Below are 22,620 nucleotides of genomic sequence, written 5' to 3' on the forward strand. Positions count from 1 at the left end.
TAGTAAAAAAAGATCGAAAGGTGACTTTCTTCAAGAATAGGTTTTGGTTACCTTTTTTCGGTTGAATAATATTAGAAGACAAGTTTCTTCAAAACCAATATGATGTTCTTCAGGATTTCTTCAAGTTCTTTAGAAATTTCTTAAGATTCTAAAAAGAGCTTAGAGTCTATAAAATCTTCTCTTTTGAGAACTTCTAGATTTCTGAAGTTGTGAATGTTTAGAATGACTTTGAGGTGACCTTTTTTCTATTGTCAGTTCTTCAATTAAAAGAATTATTGTGAAATGTAAACTCTTTTAAATATTCATTTACTATCATCCCTTAATTAATTTAATTTGTAATTATATAAAGTTTTATGGTTTACCTCTAAATTAATTTAAATTAATTAGAGAAAAATAATTATGACATAATATTTGATATTACCATTTTAACTTATAGTGATATCAACTTAATACGTTAGGTTTTATAACTGATTTCAATAAAATTTTTTGTCAACTATCATTATTACCATTAATTTTAATCTCACCATGAATCTCGCTATGAATTTTGGATAAACGTGGAGATAGATAAATATTTTAAACTCTAAAATAAAAGTTTCTAACTCAATCCAACGTTAAATAAACAAAAAATTGCTATTTCGGCCCACAAAAGAAACCATTTATTACTATTAGGCCGGGCCGAGCCCATTAATGGGTGCGTATCCATTTTTTTGTGGCTTGTATGCACTTTATCCTTGGGTCAGCGGTGATTGGTGACGAGCATTGGGCAGAATATCTTAGGCCGCATCCAATCACACCTTCCAACAATTGAGTATTCGCGACCAAAGAAAAAAGGAATCTGAAAAGTATCTTCCTTCCATTTGCGGCGGCTGGTTTGTTTGTCGCACGAGTCGTCACTGTTTCTTCTTCAAAATCATTTTCGAAACTGATAGTTAGGGTTTTATTTTCGCCAGCCATTGTAAGATGTCTCTGTTGCAGCCGTATTTCCAGCAATGCGCCTACCCAGCCTTCTCAATCTCATTCCCTTCTCACTCTTTCTACGTTTCCGTTTCTAAACGTACCTTCATCTCTTGTTGCTCCTCCCAGTCCCAAACGGCCATCGTCGACGCCCCAATCGATTCTAAAATAGCTGAAAGGGATGAGATTCGTCTCGGCTTGCCTAGCAAGGGTCGGATGGCTGCCGACACTCTCGATCTACTCAAGGTACCACTTTAACTCCCTGCTCTGCTTGGTTCAACATTAAATTATATTTTATTTGTTTAGAAATTTGATTTTAAGGCTAATTGTGTCAATGAGAAGTTATTTTAAAGGTAACTTTTCTAAGTAACAAATGTGTACATAGTTTCAAATAATTATGCTTGAATGTGCGTTACATTTTAATCACTTTAATTGTACTTCCTTTTTTTGTTCTTTGAAAAATAATGTTCTGAACCATTTCGATCTTCTGTATTTTCTACAAAAGGATTGTCAATTGTCGGTTAAGCAAGTCAATCCGAGGCAGTATGTTGCACAAATACCTCAGGTTTGTGTCATTATTCGATCTCACGATTTGCATTGTACTTGGCATCTTTATCTCGTTTATGTATGATTGTTATTCCATAATCAATTTGTTCTTTCCCCAGCTTTCCAATTTAGAAGTCTGGTTTCAGCGGCCCAAAGACATTGTCCGCAAATTGTTATCTGGAGACTTAGATCTTGGTATCGTGGGGCTCGATACTGTCAGTGAATATGGACAAGTAAGTTTTGAAGTATAGGATGCCATTTAACTATTGTAATCCTTTGTAGTGCTTTGACATTGTGAAAATATCACTAGTAACTGAAATATCCAATTCGGTGCAGTGATTATGTAATATGTAGAATTCCAGCCTTGAAATGTCATGTTAACTTTAGAACTAGCTCTTATATGTTATTGTTTGAGTTATCTAGAGTTGAGTTCGGTTTTAATGTGGTTTGTTCTGATACTGCATTTATCCTTGTCTTCATATAAGCAAAAGGAGTTGCCCTTGGAAAAATAAGTGCAGATTAAAGTCTTATTGTTTCAATACATTTACAGGGAAATGAAGATCTTATCATTGTTCATGATGCCCTTGAGTATGGAGATTGTCGTTTATCTCTTGCAGTAAGTGTTCTTTGTTACAAGTATTTATTGAGCTCCTGATATCCCTGCTAGTGATGGTTTGTATTTTGTTTTTTCAGATTCCTAAGTATGGGATCTTTGAGAATATCAATTCATTGAGGGAGCTGGCTGAGATGCCCGAGTGGACTGTTGAGAAACCTTTAAGAGTTGCAACTGGCTTCACTTATGTATGATATGCCCTTCACTGATTCATGCTTTTCAGACTTTATTTGTCATACAATCTGTTGCAGTAGCTTATTGACCGAATTCTATTTGAATTTAATTTCATTTTTGCCTTTCTTCACAGCTTGGTCCTAAATTTATGAAAGAACATGGATTGAAGCATGTGATATTTTCAACTGCTGATGGAGCTTTAGAGGCAGCTCCTGCGGTAAGAATTAAGTTCTCCCTAGTACCTGTAATTTTGGGTTTTCTTTTGAATTTTTTTTTCCTTATCATTTATTAGTTTAAATGTTCCTTTCAATGTCTATCCGCCTCTTCTTTCTTTTCTGTCTTTCACCTAGTTGATATTTGATTGGACAAATTGTTGTTACTGTATTGAAGGGAGTGACTTTAAAAGGGATCTAGATAAGGAAAAAGCAATCTGGAAAACTAGTGATTCTGTTTGTTTATGTGATGTTTATAGAAATCATTTCTCTTGTTAATATAGATGGGAATAGCTGATGCAATTTTGGACCTTGTTAGTAGTGGGACTACGTTGAGGGAGAACAATTTGAAAGAAATTGAAGGTGGAGTTGTATTAGAAAGCCAGGTAATCAGATCCTTGTCTTTTCCTGTTCATTCAATGTTCAAGATAGTGATCTTCTAGTCTGGAGTATGCAATTTGAAAAGGATTTGCTTTTAGAGTACTTGCCTAATCTCAAGAGTCCATTTTACTCCAGGCTGTTCTAGTTGCAAGCCGGAAAGCGTTAATCCAGCGGAAGGGTGCACTGGATACCACACATGAGATTCTTGAAAGATTTGAGGCCCATTTGAGGGCACTTGGTCAGTTCACGGTGCGAATATTCATGATTCCAGTCTCTTGGATTTCATTTCCTTTTCTTCCTTGCATTCTTCCTGTTTATATGTTTTCTTATGGCAGGTAACTGCAAATATGAGGGGCGGTAGCGGAGAGGAAGTGGCTGAGCGAGTATTGAGCCAGCCATCTTTGGCCGGGTTGCAGGTGAAGTTTGAAAAGATTGTTCTCTACATCCATTTTTGGAATGAACTTGGAATCATTACAAAATTTACTTTGAATTACTTAAAGGATTTTCTTAATGCTATTGTTAAATCTACGAAGACTTTTAAAAGTTATTAATATTTGCATTTTCAGGGCCCCACGGTATGTCCAGTTTTTTGTAAGCGTGATGGAAAAGTAACTGCTGACTACTATGCCATAGTCATATGCGTACCTAAGAAAGCTTTATACAAGTCTGTACAACAATTGAGAGCGGTAAGTCGTGATGAATTATAATAGTCTGCCTATATGTTATGGCCACTGTTGCTAAGTGCTTGATCTATTCAATCCATTACACTTATGAATTTAAATCCAAGGCTAAATCTGTATTCCAATAAGCACACTACTTCCTCTTGTTTTTTTCCTTCCTTCTTAAAAGATTTCCCACCTACTGATGGTCATTATGAAAAGATGTACTTTGGGGAGTTATGCACATAGTTTGGTCCCAAAATAAAGATAAGTACTTGTTGGGTTTTAAGAAGTGATCGCTTTGTACATGCTATCATTATAGGCAATGGGGCCTGTTCCAACACCAATGGTTGTTTATTAAAAGTTTTGGTTAGTCTTAGGTTATATGCGTAGGTATAACAACCCTCCCCCAACCTTAGAAAGGATTCAAGTGTTGTAACTGAACTTGATGTTGTGTTGTGCACAGATTGGAGGCAGCGGGGTGTTGATATCACCTTTGACCTACATTTTTGATGAAGAGACCCCAAGATGGAGAGAACTTCTTTCAAAGCTTGGTATCTAGTCCATTTGGGATTGAGGCATGGGTGGTTTTACTTGCATTTCATATAAAAAGCTGAAAAATTTGTAAGTGCCAAGGTGGTTGAAAATTTACTTTTGCCGAGAGATAGGGACCTTCAAAGTTGTGTCATGGTGGTCTTGTTTCTCAGTAGTGGCATTCTTCAGCCCCTTGTTTCTTTTGTCAATAATGTTTATTTTTATTTTTATTTTTTGCATTTCTCCTCTTTGTAACCGTATCGATGGTATACAAAACACGTTTTCCTCTCTGTGCCGCTTGATGGATGTAAACTGTTAGGTTTCATGTTATCCAAGGATTTTCAGTTTGCCTAAAATATCTGTATTTGACACTTATGAGTTGCAGTCTTATTATGCTTCCTGTCGCCATTTGCAAGCTTCCACCTGCGAACCAATTAAGGCATATTAAGAATTTTTAGTATGGTTCCTAACGAGTAATATAATTTTGGAGCAAAAAAAAAAAAATTTACATATTAGAGAAATTCCTAAATCGGTAACTTTTAAATTATTAAATTTTCAAGCTAATATTTGGGAGGGAAAAATTTATATATAATATCATTTTAAAATATTGAAAAATTAAATAAAAAAATTATTAATATCAACCAAAATTTGATAGTATCTAGTATAAAAAACATGAGGGATTATAAAAAAAATTTAGAAGTATAAAAAAATTAGAGGGAATACCAAATATTGATTTGTCTTATAAAATTTATTTTATTTATTTATTTTCAATAAATTTATCATTATATATAATATTTTTAGTACAAATATGCAAAATTAGTAATTTAAAAATTACCAATTTTTTACTGTTAGCAAAATCCCATTAAAATTTATTAAGATGCAAAATAATATTTTTAACTCAAAAATATATTTTCGATCCCAAATCCTCTTTCCAAAAGCATACAAAAAATTATGAGAGTATATAAAAAAAATGATTAATGTAAGTTAAGTTATGTTTAGTTTGAGTTATATTTAAATTGTAATCATTAAACTGAATTTGATGTAGTTTAAGATAACTTGATTTGAGTTAAATTTACATTAGTTTGCTTATATTAAAGTTTAGTTGATTTGAATCACTACAAATTGACTTGGTAGATTAATTTGTATATATTAAAGCTAATTTATTTGAATCGACACATGTAAACATGATGTAGGATAATTAGTGTTCGAGTAATATTTAAATTGAAATTATGTTTAACTTAGATATACAATCAGATTAATCTGACTCAAAATAATTAAAATTTGTTTAAAAATTAAAATCAGATTAATCACCTTAGAATTGATAAGTTTGAATTGTTTTTAATGAATTCGTATATTTTTCTATATTGAAACGATAAGAGTTAGGTGAATTGTTGAAAGTGAATGTTGTTGAGGATTTCTCGTGTCTAAGCATCGAAGAAGATTCGGTTTGTGATCTCTAAATTTCAATTGCCTTATATTGTGGTTAATTTAATTGTTTGATATTTTAAAATTATTTTGCATTCTTTCCATTCTAATAATTGATCTAATGCTATTTTTCTTCAATGATTAAATGATACTCTATCTGAATTTCTATTTTTATTAAATGATAAAAATGCCCGATAAAACTAGTAGGAAATTCATCGGATATAGTCGAGATGCTGTACAGTGTAGGGGTCATTGTTACGCTGATTGCCTAGAGTATCTGAGAGTACTGTCATTGTTGCACTTTGCGCATTTAGTGTTCAGCTAGTCGTTGACTAAGTCGTGTTTATCACACAACGGAGTATTATCATTGTTGGCGCTTGCGCTATTTTCATCGATCGTTTTGTGTTTGGTTGGACACTTATGTATCCGAATGTATTTGCATCTTGTGTTACTTGGGTTAATTTTAAAATGTGAATTTGTATCAATTCATTATAAAAAATTGATAAATTGTTAATGATGTTTATTGTGAAATGTAATATGGAAACAAACTTGCTATACTTGAGATATTTAAATTGCTTCTAAAGCTGGTTACAAAACGCTTTATTGAATTATTTCCTTTATACTCGAAATATTTAAATGGATCAAATATTTTATTTATTGAAATTGAAAAAATATGCGATTTGCTATTAAAAATGTTTTATTAAATTACACCACTTGGGAAAATTTTCAATTGTTATTGAAATGGTTTTCTTTATTCAAAATGACTTAACAAATTGTTAATAATGTTTTTATGAAAAATTGTTTTTGTAACATCTTGATATCTGATCCGTTCATCGGGTCCAAGCTACAAGGTATCACATTTGTTGTCGGAGTAACTACGATAAATCTACAATTGATTTGTTCATTAAATAATTAATTTTAAGTAATACATGCATATGATATGATATACATTTGTTTCTGGGTTTTATACGAGCTTAGGAAAGCTCTATTGCTAACTTGAGGTCAAATTAAGACCAAATTGTAAAGATTTCAAATTTTTGGGTTGACGTTGTGACTTTAGGGGTTCCTTGTCGTGATGCAACTCACTGCCTGTGCTCTTCGCAACGTTGAGTATATGTCGTCATGACATAACTCTCTGGTTGATCTCGCCACGACGTTGGGAGTATATCATTGTGACGCGACTCATTGTTTCCAAAAGAACCAATTTAGTACAAGTTTGAAAGACATGTAATAATAGTTAATCGTCCCTAATACATCAATTCAATAATATACCAATTGCATTCAAGCCAAAATATGCTAAAATAGTACTTCAAGATAACATTAGTCAACCAAATTCTAGAACTAGCCATTTACAATATAAAACCAACCTAGCTAGCCAAGAGAGAACTTTAAAACTTTGTTGAGTTGGTGAATCACTTCTTGGATGTTGAAACTAATTCTCGTAATCCCAAGGATCACCGATACTTGCGCATGGAGAAAACAAACTGTATGTTGAGCAATAGGGATCAGTGGTACATTCATGATTCAAGATATAAATAACAAGAGCATTAACAATATGGTTCAAGATAAAAATATGCATATTTGCATCTAATATCCAACCAATTCATATTCCAAAGTGTCAAAGCATTTTCAATCATCAATTTGTATATGTAGCATACCTATATCAATACCAAAACAACATATTCAACATTTTAACATATATAACCAATTGCAACTTGTTTAACAATTGACAATCATCAATTACATACCAATTCCATATCAATTCAAAAATCAAGAATTCATTTATGCATTTTTACAATATGTTATTAATACCAAGACATTCATGTTCCATAGTACTTATCTCTTTTACTTTGATTTCATACCATTCAACTCATTTCTGGAGTCTATTGACTCATTCGTAATTCATTCAGCCCCCAGGGCTCGTTTTCACTTGATTTGCTTAATCAACAGTATAATTTTCAGTATTCCACTCACAATTAAACATAATTCAATCCAATAGCATCAATTGATATCATATTTATATAGTTTACCAATTGTATCTTTTACAACCTCTATTAACCTGACTTAGACTGGGATAAATACTCGGATGTCCAACCAACACACCAAACTGGCATTGAAGTGCATCATCGGATAAACCAAAGTAGGGTAACTAGCACATAATGTTCATACTAGCGTGCAAAATGCATCCTGGTACAAAAAATGCATACTGGCACACAAAGTACATCCTGGTGCACGAAGCGCGTATCTGGAACACGATGTGCATCTCAGTGCACGAAGTGCATACTAGTACACAAAGTGTATCCTGGTGCACAAAGCGTATATCTGGCACAAGATGTGTATCTTGGAACACGAAGTGCATTGTGACGGATAAGCGCATAATCTCGTACACAAACCAGTTCTATAACATGCCAACTATATTTGACATAGCTCAAACTATTGAAAAAAATCCGGTTCAAAAATGGTTTTCTTGTACAGCAAAAAATAAAAAATTTGAAAACCAACTCGATTTGTGATATTTATAGCAATAAATCATTTACTGAAATCGCACCTGTGTTTTTAGCTAAACGGATCCTTGTCGTTCTTGGCTTTCAATCGAACAGCCTTCTCTACTATTCTCGTACCATGAACTTTTTCAAGTGTGGGCTCAAACGAATTTGAATCAAACACAGAACCATAAATTATTTACTTTACTTTTATTGGGAAAGTAAAATTCTCTCTTTAGTAAAAATTGGTAGAGCATATTTTAATCCCATTCTTAATGCGTTTTTGGATGATTATTTATGCAAATTGGTGAATTTGATGCTCCTAATCCTTTGAATTCATGTTCTTATACTTAGGTGAGTATTTGGGAGCAGAAGGAGAGAAAAACGAGCAAAAATCAGAGAACAAGAGCAGATTTTAAGAGCCACACGGGCTGGACACATGCCGATATGAGCCACAGGCTGGACACATGCCCATGTGCCAGTCCGTGTCTATTTCGTACCTTGCTTCCCAAACACGTGGAAAGACACAATTTTTAGGCTTTCTAAGCATTCGAAAGTCTATAAATACCAAATAGAAGAAGAGATATGAGAGCCATCAGAGAAGATTGAAGAAAACACTCAAGGAGCACCATTAGAGCCACTTCCAAAGTAGATTTCCATCACGATAGAAGACCTCCTTTTAATTTCATCTGAATTTTTTTATGAGTTTCTTTGTTTCTTGTGGCTCTTCTAACTCTGAGATGTTTTATTTTAAAATTATGAACTAATTCCCTAGATACCTAGGGAGGATGAAACCTATGACGAATTCTATTATTTAATTTTTGTTTTACATGATAAATACTTGATTCTTATCTCAATTATGTGTGCTTATTTCTTGTTTTAATATTTTTGGGATATTAACTTATGTTTAATATGCTTAATTCATTGGAGCAAAAGTCCCTATTTAAGAGTAGATCTAGCATAATTGAGTGGAGTTGCATGCAATCCTAGAAATAGAACGACATAAATTAATGGTCAGTAAACTAACTATAAATAACTAAACTAATCTAACTAAGAATGCAACAAAGAATGAAATAGGAAAATAATCGAAGATAAACAATGAGATAGGCAATACCCAAGAAAGAATCCACATAGACTTCACTTATTATTATGAATATGAATTAAACGATTTATTCACTTGTGTTTTGATCCGTAGAAATCCCTAAATTATGTTAATATCTCTTTCGAGAGTAAGAACAACTGACCCTAGGTTGATTAATTGAAATCTCTTTCTAATTAAAACCCCTATTGTCCCATTAACTCGATCTATAGATTCCCTTATTAGATTTGACTCTAATTGGTAGATTTATGTCGTCCTATTTCTAGGATTGCATGCAACTCCACTCAATTATGCTAGATTTACTCTTAAACATAGACTTTTGCTCCATTGAATTAAGCACATTAAACAAGAATTAATATCCCTAGAAATATTAAAAGAAGAAATAAGTATACATAATTGAGAACAAGAATCAAGTATTTATCGCGTAAATTAGATTCATCATAGGTTTCATCTTCCCTAGGTATCTAGGGAATTTAATTCATAATCTTGAATAGAAACATATCAAAGTTAGGATAGCCACAAGACATAAAAAAACTCAATAAAACTTCGAAATAAATTAAATGAAGATCTTCGATGTAGAGGGAGATCCACTTCTGATTTGATTTTGATGACGTTTTTTGAGTCTTTTCTTCGATCTTCTCTGATTGCCCCCTTATGTCTTCTTCTAATTGGTATTTATAGACTTTAGAATGCTCAGAAAGCCTAAAAATTGAGTTTTTTAGCGTAATTGGGAAGTAAGATGCGATATCGACACGGGCTGGCACATGGGCGTGTGGCCAGCCTGTGTGGATCCTGAAAACAACTCTATTTGTCTGGTTTTGACTCGTTTTTCGCTCCTTTCGCTTCCAAATGCTCTTCTAAGTATAGAAACATGAATTTAAAGGATTAGGAGCATCAAATTCACTAATTTTCATAATTAATCATCCAAAAAACATTATAAATGGGATTAAATTATTACTTTTGTAGCTTATCAAATATCCCCACACTTAAGTGTTTACTTGCCCTCAAGTAGAATCCTCAACTCACATTAAAATTAATATTTCTCAACTTATAATTCTCATCAATAATGTCTCAAAATAATTCATAAATAATCATGCATTGGCAATTTAACTAAAAGAGCACTAAAGTCTCAAACAATCCAAGCTAATATTTTTAAACACGAAAACATATGTGTCTCCCTTTATCTAAGTAATTACCTTTAATTCAAAATCGACAAGAATCGACATCCTCTCTAAAGATCCACTCAAATCACTCAAAGTGTTTAAGGTTCAAGTATAAGCACTCAAAAGTCAAATAGGAAAAGTCATAACCATAGGCTTGCATGAAAATCAAATCTCCACCACTATAAAATAATATGATACACAAATCAAAAGGTCTTTAAAAGGTTGTAATGGGGCTTAGGTTAAGGGTGTGGAGAAAAGCCAGAAAAGTTGGTTATAATTGAGATCGAATTGATAAATTATCAAACTAGAAAAAATAAACAAGTGTTGAATTAAAAACAATTACATCAATCGAGAGCTATTCAAGAATAAAAACGAGCTTTTTCTCGAAATATGAATTTAACTGTTCAAGCTCAACCAACATAAAACTAAATACTAATCAATATATATTTTAGAACAATAAAAAATAATTCATCAAATTAAATAGAAGAGCATAGTTAAGCAACTAACCAAATCAAATCTTGACAAAAAGGGAGTCAATAAAACGAGAAAAATTCTCAACAAAACAAAAATGAGTTATGGGTTAACATTAATGGGTAAATTAAGAAACGATGTGTTAGGCTCAACGGGATTCACAAAGGGTTAATTAAAAATGTAGGTTTTTATGAGATAAGTGGGTTAAAACCTAAGTGCCTTTATCATCTCGGTATATCAAAATCAAAGGTGTGGTCTCGACATGCATAATCGAAACAAATTCTAGAATAAAAAATCAGTTTGACATACTCATAACCAATAATAAAATGAGCAAGAAAAATGTATGCTCTAAAGGCTCAAAATCTCACAAAAAAATCATGGTTTTTGATGTCAAATTTGTAAATCTAAAACTTCAAGATAATACTTCAATTTAGGGAAATAACCTACAAATTTTTAATTACTTAAAAATAACTTATCATGCCTGATTCTCTCATATCTTAAAGTTTAAATCAACCAATACAAAATTATCTACAAATTAATCCAAAACACATCAATAAAAATATCAAATCGATAAAGATTTATTCCAATGAAAATATGAGAAAATTACTTAAACACAAGGCATAATTCAGGAATTTTCTAATAATTATAAAAATAAACTCCCCACACTTATTATGTACATTTTTCTCAATGTAAAAACAAATATAATCACAGTATAAGCAAAATATCATAAGAGAGGAAGAAAACTGAAACTGCCCTGAATATTGGATGAAATTGCCAGAATGGTGAAAAGCAGAATTGTAGACAAATCTAGATGTAGTGCATTCCAAGCAAAGTAATAAGAAAATAAACACAAATAGTGAAGAAGATTAAAAGGTTACTCACTCGATTAGAAACAACCGTAAAAATAAAAATATAGTTCAAAAGATAAGAAACAAAATAAGTCTAAGAAAATAATAAAAAGAAATAAAAATAAAATTAAATAAACTTAATAGTCCTCATCGTCAGAGGCATTAGTGTCGTGAGTCGTTAGTGCTGACGAGGAGATATGGAGATGCTGTCAGATCTGCTGTAATGTGGAGTCAATACTATTGAACCTCTGAAAGCAGTGCTACTCGAAACGAGTGAATCGCTTGGAGAGGTCCTCTAAGGTAACAACAGAAGAAACAGGACAGTGACTCGAAGGTGGAGGATGAGGTCGGTCCTCATGATAGAAAGAGACATTATCAGTGAAGTCCTCGGGCTCATCTTGAGGGTCAGAACCAGATAATCGATACTAAGGAGGATCCACTCAATGAAGTCGATCGATCATCCTCATATGGGTCATGCTCGATATTCCTTATGGGGCACCTAGCTGGCGAGTGTAAGTGAAGAAGACTGCTCCGGTGTGTCAAGGAGACTGAAGTGTCGAGCAAGTCGAGTCACATAAGGGCTTAAATAGATAGGACCCTTTCTGTTGCAGTCTGTCTGATGGCGGAAAGTGAGGGCGTTGAAGTAGGCTAAACAAAAAATATGCCCTATGTGTAACACCCCTTACCCGTGTTCGACACCGGAACAGGGTACGAGGCATTATCGGACTTAATCACTAATCATCGTATAAAAATCGATTCATAATTTCACTCTAATTTAAAAAATTTTCAAACACATTCAAGATGTCCCTTAAAAAGAGCTTACAAGGCCCATATCATGCTTTAATTCAACCACACACATAGGCAAGCATGCACATTCATAAATTGCATCATTTAATTAATAGCATAATCAAGACTATCTACATTAAATGACTTTATACAATAGAGACCTTCATACATGCCAAAGACTTAAAATACTAGACTCATTAAGGATTTTAAGCATATAATTATATCCCATAATTATTTTTTTACAATTTTTAATGATTTTTCCAAGTCAGAACAGGGGATCACGTAGTCATTCTGAACCAGTCTCTCAAAAACTTAAATATCTCATAATATAGAATTCCTTTGCTTGCTCTGTTTTTGTTATATGAAAATAGACTCATTAAGCTCTAATTTGATATCTCATTAAGTCTCTGATTCAATTTCTACTATTTTTGGTAAATTTTTAGATTCACGTCACTGCAACTATCCAGAACAGTTTTATTGTCAATTTTGATCTTTCACACTTCAATTGTATTCATCACTTTCCCATAACAATCTTTCCAATTTCCAATCACACATCGATCATATTGCTCATAAGTTACACACATATATACTTACACTTATCATCACAAAGTCATATACAATTTCATTTAATCAATTTCCCAGTTGAATGCTTCGGAATAATAACAGATACGCGATGGTATCGCACACAGCCCACCTTTAAAATCGAAGCTCTCTTGTACACATAGTGGCCTTCACTTAGCACCACTCATGTGACCTAGCTCGATTGTACACATAATTTTGGCTCTCTTGTACACATGGTGAACACTTAGTACCACCCATGTGACCTAGCCAATTTATCTCGTAGCTCTCTTGTCTACATGGTGTCCTTCACCTGGTACTACGCATGCGACCTAGCTACATATATCCCGTAGCTCTTTTGTCTACATGGTGTACACATAGTATCACCCATGCGACCTAGCTACATCATAATGTCTCGTAGCTCTCTTGTACACATGATGTGCACTCAGCACCATACAGGTGACCTAGCTACATACCATCTATATCATCCAATCTTTCTGAAGGTTCAACCGGGATTTCTCTCTCTTTCTAATACTTGATTCCATACTTCCAATAGTCAATTATGATTCAAAAATCAGCTACAATACATAAAATATGCTGAAATACAAAAAACATAATAAAGATAATGTATTATTTACATACAAACTTACATACTTTCTCATTTCCATGTCGAATTAATATTGAACATTTAAATCATCATAATTATACTTACTTTCAACACCTCGGCAATCATAGTAAAGATATCAATTTTACATTGAAACATGCATAAACTAATGCTTATTATACATATGAACTTACCTTGATACTAAAACGACCATTTTACCAACTTTCTCGATTTTCGATTTTTCTCCCATTCTAGATTCAAATCTCATTTTCCAGGATCTAAAACATCATATTTTACTTATTTAATTAATGTAATATTCAAAATAGTCCTTAACTCAAACTTAGAAAAATTACAATTTTGCCCCTAAACTTTTGCATATTTACACTTTTGCCCCTAGGCTCGGGAATTAAACTTCATCCCTTATTCTTATGTTTTATGACATGCTGATCATTTTTCCCTTCTATTACAACATCAAATTCTCACTCTAACACATAGTTATGAACAATAACAACTTTTACCGATTAAGCCGTTTTACTCATTTTTGCTTAAAACCGCTTAGCAAAAGTTGTTTAACATAATTTCAGCCTTCATAATCTACCATAAAAAATCAAAATAAACACATTTCACCTATGGATATTTTTCCAAATATGAACCTAGCTTAAATTATTGCTAGAATAAGCTTAATCAAGTTACCGGGATTCTAAAATCGTAAAGAACTTGAAAAACGGAGCTAGAACGGACTTGCTATTGAGCTTGGAAAGCTTGAAAACCCTAGCCATGGCTTCCCCCATGCTAATTTCGGCCTCCATGAAAAAGATGAGTCAATTTTGGCTTTATTTTCCCTTTTTATTTCTTTTAATTACCAATTGACTAAAATGCCCTTAAGGCCTTTCTTTAAAATTTTGTCCTATTCATGCCCATTTTTGTCAAAATGAAATATAATGGTCTAATTACCATTTAAAGACCTCCTCTTTAAACCCCCATTTCAATCAAGTACTTATGAATTAGAACACATATTTTGCAACTTTTGCAATTTAGTCCTAAAAGTCCAATTAAGCACTTTATCAGTAAAATTACTTAACGATATTTTTACACAATATTTTAATCAATAAATAAACCTTAAAACTTAATTTAAATAAATTTTTTGACTTCAAATTCGTGGTTCTAAAATCATCGTTCCGTTTAGGCCCTAAATCGGGCTGTTACAGCAACTTCTGCAAATAAGCCCTAATAGGCAAATTAAACATGCAATCTATAAACTTTCTTATCAATACTCTAACACATGCATCTAATCACTCGGTAAATCATAAAAATTAATCGAAATAAACTTTTCTATCTCAAATTTGTGGTTTCGCAACCGCTATTCCATTTAGGCCCTATTTGAGATGTTACACTATGGCCATGCTCCATAAAAAATATGCATTGGTGGTACTGACGACTCCGGTGCTCTCCCTTCTACCGTTAAATGTCTGAGCTAAAATGGCATGAATATATCGTAAAGCTGGAGGAAAAGAAGTCGTATTCAAGCGACTCGCGTCATAAGGTGTCGTACTCGCCGTAAGATCTACCCAACAATGAGATGGCGAGTAGTGGATGTGCCAATGTAGGCATAAAAAGTTCTCGACACTCATAATCTCTTCAGTGTACAGTCCCAAAGTAACGCCAAACTCAGGGACACTCATATGTTGCGTCAAATCACCGAGTTTGAAAGTGATGGTGCCCAGCTCGTCATGAGTCATTATCACATGTTGTAGAGTAAATGCAGAGCAGAAATCTAAAGTTAGCTCCATGCATGTGGGCTCAATGATGGAGAAAAACCAGCCCTATGGGGCTGTAGCAATAAAGGCTCGAACATGATCAGCTAACTAGACCTGCTCCAAAGCGGCCCAATCAATACAGCGACCTAAACCGAGTGGTTGCATTAGAAGTAGTTGATATAAGTCCTTTTGTGGACCTGTTGAAAATCGGATATAGGGGTGGTAGGCCTTAGCGGAAGCACTCAAGAAGGAGGTTTACCAGAGGTCTTTCGCTTTTTTGAAGCGGGAACGGTGACTTTGGACTTGCTTCTAGTATTCGTCATGGTGTACCTGAAAGATAGAACAATCCAATATCAATAAAACAAGAACAAAAATATCACCAATTAAACACATAGAGAGGCCTATAAATAAACGTGTACATAATAAAAAAATACGACTCTAATTATCTTAGCATGACGAATATCAAAAATAAAAGTGGCCTAGATGGATAATCCATTCCTAAAATTATATGCACTAATAACCAAGCATGCAAAAACTACGGACTAAATTTATCAAATAGGCATACTAAAACACAAAGAATAACACAGGCATGGAACGAAAATAGATAGGATGAAAGGAAAGCTAAAACGAATGATAATAATAATAAATTAATACGAAAAAGAAATAATAGTAAAATAATAAACGAAACCTAATGACAATGAAAACTAAAGTCAGTAATAAAAACAAGAATAATAAGAATAAGAAAGTAGTAGCAAAAACAATAAAAATGACTATAATAATTAAAATAAAAGTAAAAGTAATGGGACTAAGAACAAAAGAATAACATGAATAATAATATTAGAAACATTAATAAGCATAATAAATAAAATAAAATAAAATAAAAATAAAAATAAAAATAAAAATAAATAAATAAAAATACAAATATTAAGGGCCAAATAGTGGGGACGACGGTGGTTGGAGGTCGTGGTCAGAGACACGCAGCGGTGTGTGTGGCTGATCAACGACGGGGAAAAGAGAGTAGAGGAATGGGGTTTTGTGAGTGGTGGTGCAGTAATTTAAAGAGGGAATAAGGGGTTGTTCGCATGGTTTCTTGACAAGGAAGGGGAGAATGATCGAAGGAGTGGGTTGGAAGCGGTCGACAAGGGTGGTGGACGGTGCTTGGGCTGTCGAGGAGAGGAAAGGGAGGGGAGGGTTGCGAGAGGAAGGAAAAAGATGAGGGGGCGTGCGTGGCTCGAAGGGAGAAGCTGATCGCGTGGTCGGTGGTTGAAGGGTGTGGGGATTGGTATTGCTAAGGTGCTCGACCGGGGGGAAACGACAGCCAGAATGGGGGAAAAAAGTGGGAGCGACGGCTAAGGTTAAGGCTAGAGGAAGAAGACAAAGTAAAAAAATAAAAAAGAGGATTAGGGTTTAAAAGATGACATAGTCGTGTGATGCCCGCGTTGTGCCACAAGGCAGTGTCATACGCCGGTTTGCGATAAAAATTTTCAACCCAGTCTTCACATGGCTTTGGACACGCTTGTGAGTCCAGGTTGTGTGTGTCACACGGCCTTGCGTATGCTCTCCTTCGCTTCTCCTACGCCCGTGTGAGTGCCCACACTCCCGTGTGGCTTGGTTGTGTCTCACACACACCCGTATACCTTGCTCGTGTAACTCTCTGACTTGATTTAAAGTTGAAAAAAAAGCTCCAGGTTTCACACGACCGTGTCGCACGGCCTGTGGACTATTTCAAGCTGTGTGGGTCACATGGCCATGTCTCTAGGCTGTGTAACTCACTATCGAACCCCTTAATAGTGCACACAGCCTAGGACACACTCGTGTGCCCAGGCTGTGTGGGTCAAAAAATATAATTTTTTAATTTTGAAAATTAGTTTTAAAAATAACATGAAATGAAATTAATAGAATTAACTGTGTTAACACTCGGGTTGCCTCCCGAGAAGCGCTTATTTAAAGTCTAAGCTTCACTTACCTTGCGTGAGTAGTCACGGTGGTTCAAAAAACCGAGGCTCCTCTTTCTCATTTTCAATTCTATTATCAAAATAAGGTTTAATTAGAGTACTATTTACCTTAAATGTGCCAAATTCAGAATGAGTTACCTTGACTGTACTGTATAGGAAGACATTCAGTACTGTAAAGGGATTTGATCTGTTTGCATCAAGCTCCGAAGTGGAAATTCGAGGATCCGTTTTATCTAGCAGTACCTTGTCCCCAACCTTAAATTGATTTGTTCCATCTACATGTTCATCATGGCGTCGCTTTGGCTTTTCATTGTGTTTTTTCGGTTTCACTGTGACATGTGTCCACCATTCATCCAGTTCATCTATTTGTAACATTCGTTATTCATGAATCATTTTTTTCTGTCACATAGACTGAAACGTGGCTCCATTACGTTTTTCCAAGGGGTTTCCTACAAAGAAGATTGAGTCATATGGTTACTCATATTAACAGAACTTGTAAAATCATCTCGATCATTAAATGTCTTAACCGAATCACAAGCTTGGAGAGTAATCATTTTTTCACCTACACAAAGTACTAATTCACCGATACCAACATCAATTATAGTCCTAACAGTTTCTAAAAAGGGCCGACCTAGAATCAAAGGTATGTCACTATCCTCATCCATGTCTAAAACAATAAAATCAACTGGGAATATGAATTTATCAACTTTTACAAGAGCATATTCAATAATAACCCTAGGAAATCTAATGGTTCTATCTGCTAATTGAATATCATCCTAGTTTGTTTGTGTTTTCCAAGATCTAATTGCTTAAACATTTTATAGAGCATGACATTAATATTAGCCCCTAAATTAGCCAGAGCATTATTAACATTTAAACTACCAATTAAATAAGGAATAGTAAAACTCCCTAGATCTTTCAATTATTGGGTAGTTTATTTTGCAATATGGTCTAGAAAACTGCATTTAACTCTATAGTCGACGAATCATCCAACTTCCTTTTGTTCACCAAAAGCTCCTTTAAGAATTTAACGAAATTGGGCATCTTCGAAAGAGCTTCAATAAACGGTAAGTTAATATGTAATTTTTTCAGAAGTTTAAGAAATTTACCAAATTGTTCGTTCGTGTGGTCTTTCTTCGTCGCGTTAGGATATGGTACTCGAGGTTTATATTCCTTACCAATTGAATTTTGCTCTTTCTGGCTTGCGTCAACCTTATCATTATTTACCACAATCTCTTGCATTGGTTCTGATTTAGATTTAACTAACCTTTCTTCATCTCGTATAGTAATTGCATGAAACTACTCCCTCATGTTAGTTTCGGTATTACTAGGCAAACTACTTTGTGGTCGTTCTGAAATTAACTTAGCAAGTTGGCCTATTTGGTTCTCGAGCTCTTGAATGATGTTTGTTGATTTTTGAGTGCTACTTCAGTGTTTTGAAAGCAGGTTTCTGACACCGAGATAAACTTCGTTAACATCTCCTCAAAGTTTGGCTTCTTCTCTTATAGGTAAGGTTGTTGTTGGAAGCTTGGAGGGGCTTGTGCTCTTTGATTTCCTTAACCACCCCAAGAGAAATTGGGATGGTTTCTCCAACCTGCATTATACGTATTACTGTAGGGGTTATTTTGAGGCCTAGAATTATTACCCATATAATTGATTTGTTCGTTCTCTGTGCTAGGACCGTAGGGTAAACATTCTGGATTGTTCATTCCACCTCCATTTGTGTCGCACTACATCATCGGATGTACTTGTATAGAAACATATAAACAATCAATTTTCTTATTTAATTGTTCTACCTGATTTGATAACTTGGTCACTGCATCTAAATTCAAAACACCGGCTGCTTTAATCAGCTTCGTCCTCATGACTTGCCACTGATAATTATTCAGTGCCATCTCTTCTATAAATTCATAAGCCGCTTCAGGTGTTTTATTGTTAAGTGTTCCACCGGCTGCTACATCGATAAACTGTCTAATTGAGGGATCCAAACCGTTGTAGAAAGTTTGAACTTGTAACCATAAAGGTAAACCATGGTGAGGGCACCATCTCAAAAAGTCCTTGTATCTCTTCCATGCATCATATAAGGTTTCTAAGTCGATCTGAACGAATGAAGAAATATCATTCCTTAACTTGCTATTTTAATCGGTGGGAAGTACTTTAGTAGAATTTCTCGGTCATTTGATCCCATGTAGTGATGGAATGTAATGCCTAAAAACCCAACCTAGAAGTTTAGACCGAATCTTGGAGGTCACATTGATCACCAAAGTGATCTGAAAACCATTTCACAAAACGAGTTGTTAAAATGTCATACGAGCCAAGTTTGATAAAATCGAATTAAACCGTTTACCCTTTAAGGATTCAAAATAGAGAATTTATAAATTATGTCAAAAGCATTTGGAAATAAAGTTTCGCAGGTTCTAGATTTTAGTCCAAAGGAAACAATTTATGAAAACCCAAATTAGTATTGTACCACAGTCCCTATAGATCTTTACAGTCCAAAAAAATTTACAAATTAAAGTATTTGAAGAAACATTTTATTAGCCTGAGTTAAATTGCATCACTTTGAGAACTTCGGCATGCCAAGTCCAACAACAGAAAACGAGAGTGCCTAAAAAAGGGAAAACTAAGGGGTGAGCTACACGAGTCCAGTGTGAGTTCGAATCTAAACGTAAGAAGCAAAAGACGAAGAAACAAACCATAATGCTCTCAAAACATTACCTAAACAACCGCTCAAAAATACAAAATACGAATACAAAATTCATAAGCCGCGTTTACAAAATTCTAATCACACATAATACTTAACCACACAAGACTAAATACTTTAGTGGATACAAAATAGTACATACACCCCAACGTGCAGACATACAACATGTAAACAGATGCAAATGGTATGTAACAAGTTAGAAAATAATCCTACCCATCCAGCCAAACACCTCTCTGTCCCCTGGTCACACCACGAATAAGCTATATGAAGCTCAACCAACCATGCACACCATATAGGACCTCAAAGGGCCCATCCAACCTTACACACCTTATATGTGGACTAGGCCACTTAGATGATAATATTCAATAGAGCTGACATATGTGTAGTACAGTGCGGTAAACCGCTGTACTAATGAATCGCAGTTGGAAATTGCCCAGAATAGATTAGACTCCCTTCTCTTCGCAACCAAACCCAAAAAGATTGATGCAAATGCAAAATACACACCTTTCTGTAGACAAAAAATACAAAATCATAATAAAAAATAAAAAATGTTCATACTCATTTGCAGAGATACAATATCAAATTAACTCAGATATTATCATTAAACAATGCTTTAGTTCATAAATCACACTGCAACACACTTGAACAAATCAAAAGTTTGACACTATAATTACAAATAATCTCACAACTTGAAGCCATATCGGAGTCCCTGACACTTATACTGGGCCCCAACAAACGTTGGGCGACACAAGAAATAGAGAACGGGTCAGATTATGCTACAAATAAAAAATCTGTGAAATAGGGCTACAAGGCCGTGTGGCTAAGGCAAACGCCCGTGTGACCCAAAGACATGGCCGTGTGATCAGGCCGTGTAACTCTCTACCCAAATTGGCTAAAATTAAGCTGTAGGGCAAAAACGACCGTGTGGAAGTCTCACATACCCGTGTGCCCACGGGACACAGCCGTGTGTCCAGAACACACGCTCGTGTGAAAATCGACTAAAATCCCTAAAATTTTCCACACAGCTGTGTGGCACCAAAATTTGGCCGAAAAACCCTAATTCCCAAATGCACACAATCGTGTGAACTACCCATGTAGGTCACACGCCCGTGTGGTCACTCGTGTGGTCATGAAACCATACCGAAATTGGTTGTAAGATGAGCTTTTAATGTCAAACAGTTCTCAACCCTCGACAACTCAAAAATATACCAAAAAGCTCACCTATATTCAAATCGTTCCATAATAATCGACTCTTCGATTAGTCAATTCCAAAGACACACATATGATACCGAATTTCATGGAAACAGGACAGAAATTCATTAACAAAAACGAAAGGTTTTCGAACACACACTTGATTCACAATTTAAAATGCCCAAAATAGAATGGCGCCTCAAATCCACCATTCTGAAAACTCAATTACAAATGCCCACAACATATTTTCAAAAGGAAACGTCAATCAAATAGAATTGAACGCCCACAGAAAGAAAATGAATCACCAATTAAGAAAGAACACACTTACACGCAAGAATTTTGACGAACATGAAAGTCCTCCAATGAAAAAAAATAGGAACAAGAACTAGGGAAAAAGAAGATAAAATTTACATGACAAAAAATGGGTGGAAGCGTGAAAGAAAAAGTCAATTGGAAAAGAGGAGAGGAAAAACAAAAAAAAAACAAAATTGTGAGTTAGCTTTTGGGTCTCATTAAAGAAAAATAATTAAAAATTAAATTAATGCAAAAAGAACCAAAAATTAAAACAAAATATAAATCCTCTTAGACACACATGAGGATTCGAACCCAGAACCAAGAGGTAACTTAACACACACCCAACCACCAAACCAGAAGGCCATTTTGACATTAAAACGCGACAACAAACCCAATTATCTGATCTAGCCATTCACCTTACCTATAAATCTCAAAACTTTTAACCTAAAAAATCGGGGTGTTACATGGAATCTCGTGGTAAAAAATTCAACCACTATTTAGCTTTGTTCCTCAACGAGAAAGGGAATAACCGTAGGCGAATTGCATCGTCAGAAACGCCATTTATCTTAAAAGTATCACATGCTTCTAGAAAATTAGCCAAATGAGTATTTGGGTCTTTGTCTTGCAAATCATCGAATTGAAAAAATTGTTGTACCATCTGAATAGTGTTTAGCTTCAGTTCGAAATTATTCGCAGCAATGGTGGATCTCACAATACTCGATTCAGACCCAGATAGAGTAGACTTGGCATAATCATACATAGTACGAGGAACAAGATTTGAATGTGCAAGATTTACAGCAATTGCAGGAGGTAGCTGATTATTCTGATTATCACCCATCTCCTCAGTAATAATAATGTCCTTTTGCTCGTCTACTATATTTTCTCGACTCTTCCGTGTTTCTCTACGGTTTCTGCGAGCTGTGTTTTCAATTTTACTGTCAAATAATAATGGTCCCGACGAGTTTCTTCTAGTCATAAACTGAAAGAACTTGCTAGAAGCAAATGAAAGAAAAATTAGAGAATAAAAATTAAACTAAAAACAAGATAAAAATTATAATAAAAATAAAAATGGCTAAATTAATAAAAATTGAGTGTTCCTAATGTTTTAGTCCCCGGCAACAGTGCCAAAAACTTGATGGTCACTAAACTAACTATAAATACGACAAAGGCAAGTGCACTTTTGAATAATAGTATAGCTATGGTGAGTAG

At 34.4% G+C, this 22,620-nt stretch overlaps 1 protein-coding gene and 1 non-coding gene across 2 annotated transcripts; both read left to right on the forward strand.

Moving 5' to 3' along the window:
• Positions 1–733: 733 nt before the first annotated feature.
• Positions 734–4,429, forward strand: LOC107928211 (ATP phosphoribosyltransferase 2, chloroplastic). Its single transcript, XM_016859399.2, has 11 exons — positions 734–1,200; positions 1,460–1,519; positions 1,620–1,733; positions 2,051–2,116; positions 2,194–2,301; positions 2,421–2,504; positions 2,784–2,885; positions 3,016–3,129; positions 3,216–3,296; positions 3,447–3,566; positions 4,006–4,429. The coding sequence occupies exons 1-11, from the start codon at positions 961–963 to the stop codon at positions 4,099–4,101; spliced, it is 1,185 nt and encodes a 394-aa protein (XP_016714888.2). The 5' UTR covers positions 734–960; the 3' UTR covers positions 4,102–4,429.
• A 14,818-nt stretch (positions 4,430–19,247) lies between these two features.
• Positions 19,248–19,354, forward strand: LOC121211625 (small nucleolar RNA R71). The gene has a single exon (XR_005906844.1). It is a non-coding gene; the product is annotated as a small nucleolar RNA R71 (small nucleolar RNA).
• The last annotated feature ends 3,266 nt before the right edge of the window (positions 19,355–22,620 follow it).

Source organism: Gossypium hirsutum, chromosome A12 (genome assembly GCF_007990345.1).
Source record: "Gossypium hirsutum isolate 1008001.06 chromosome A12, Gossypium_hirsutum_v2.1, whole genome shotgun sequence".
In the NCBI taxonomy this organism is placed as follows: Eukaryota; Viridiplantae; Streptophyta; class Magnoliopsida; order Malvales; family Malvaceae; genus Gossypium; species Gossypium hirsutum.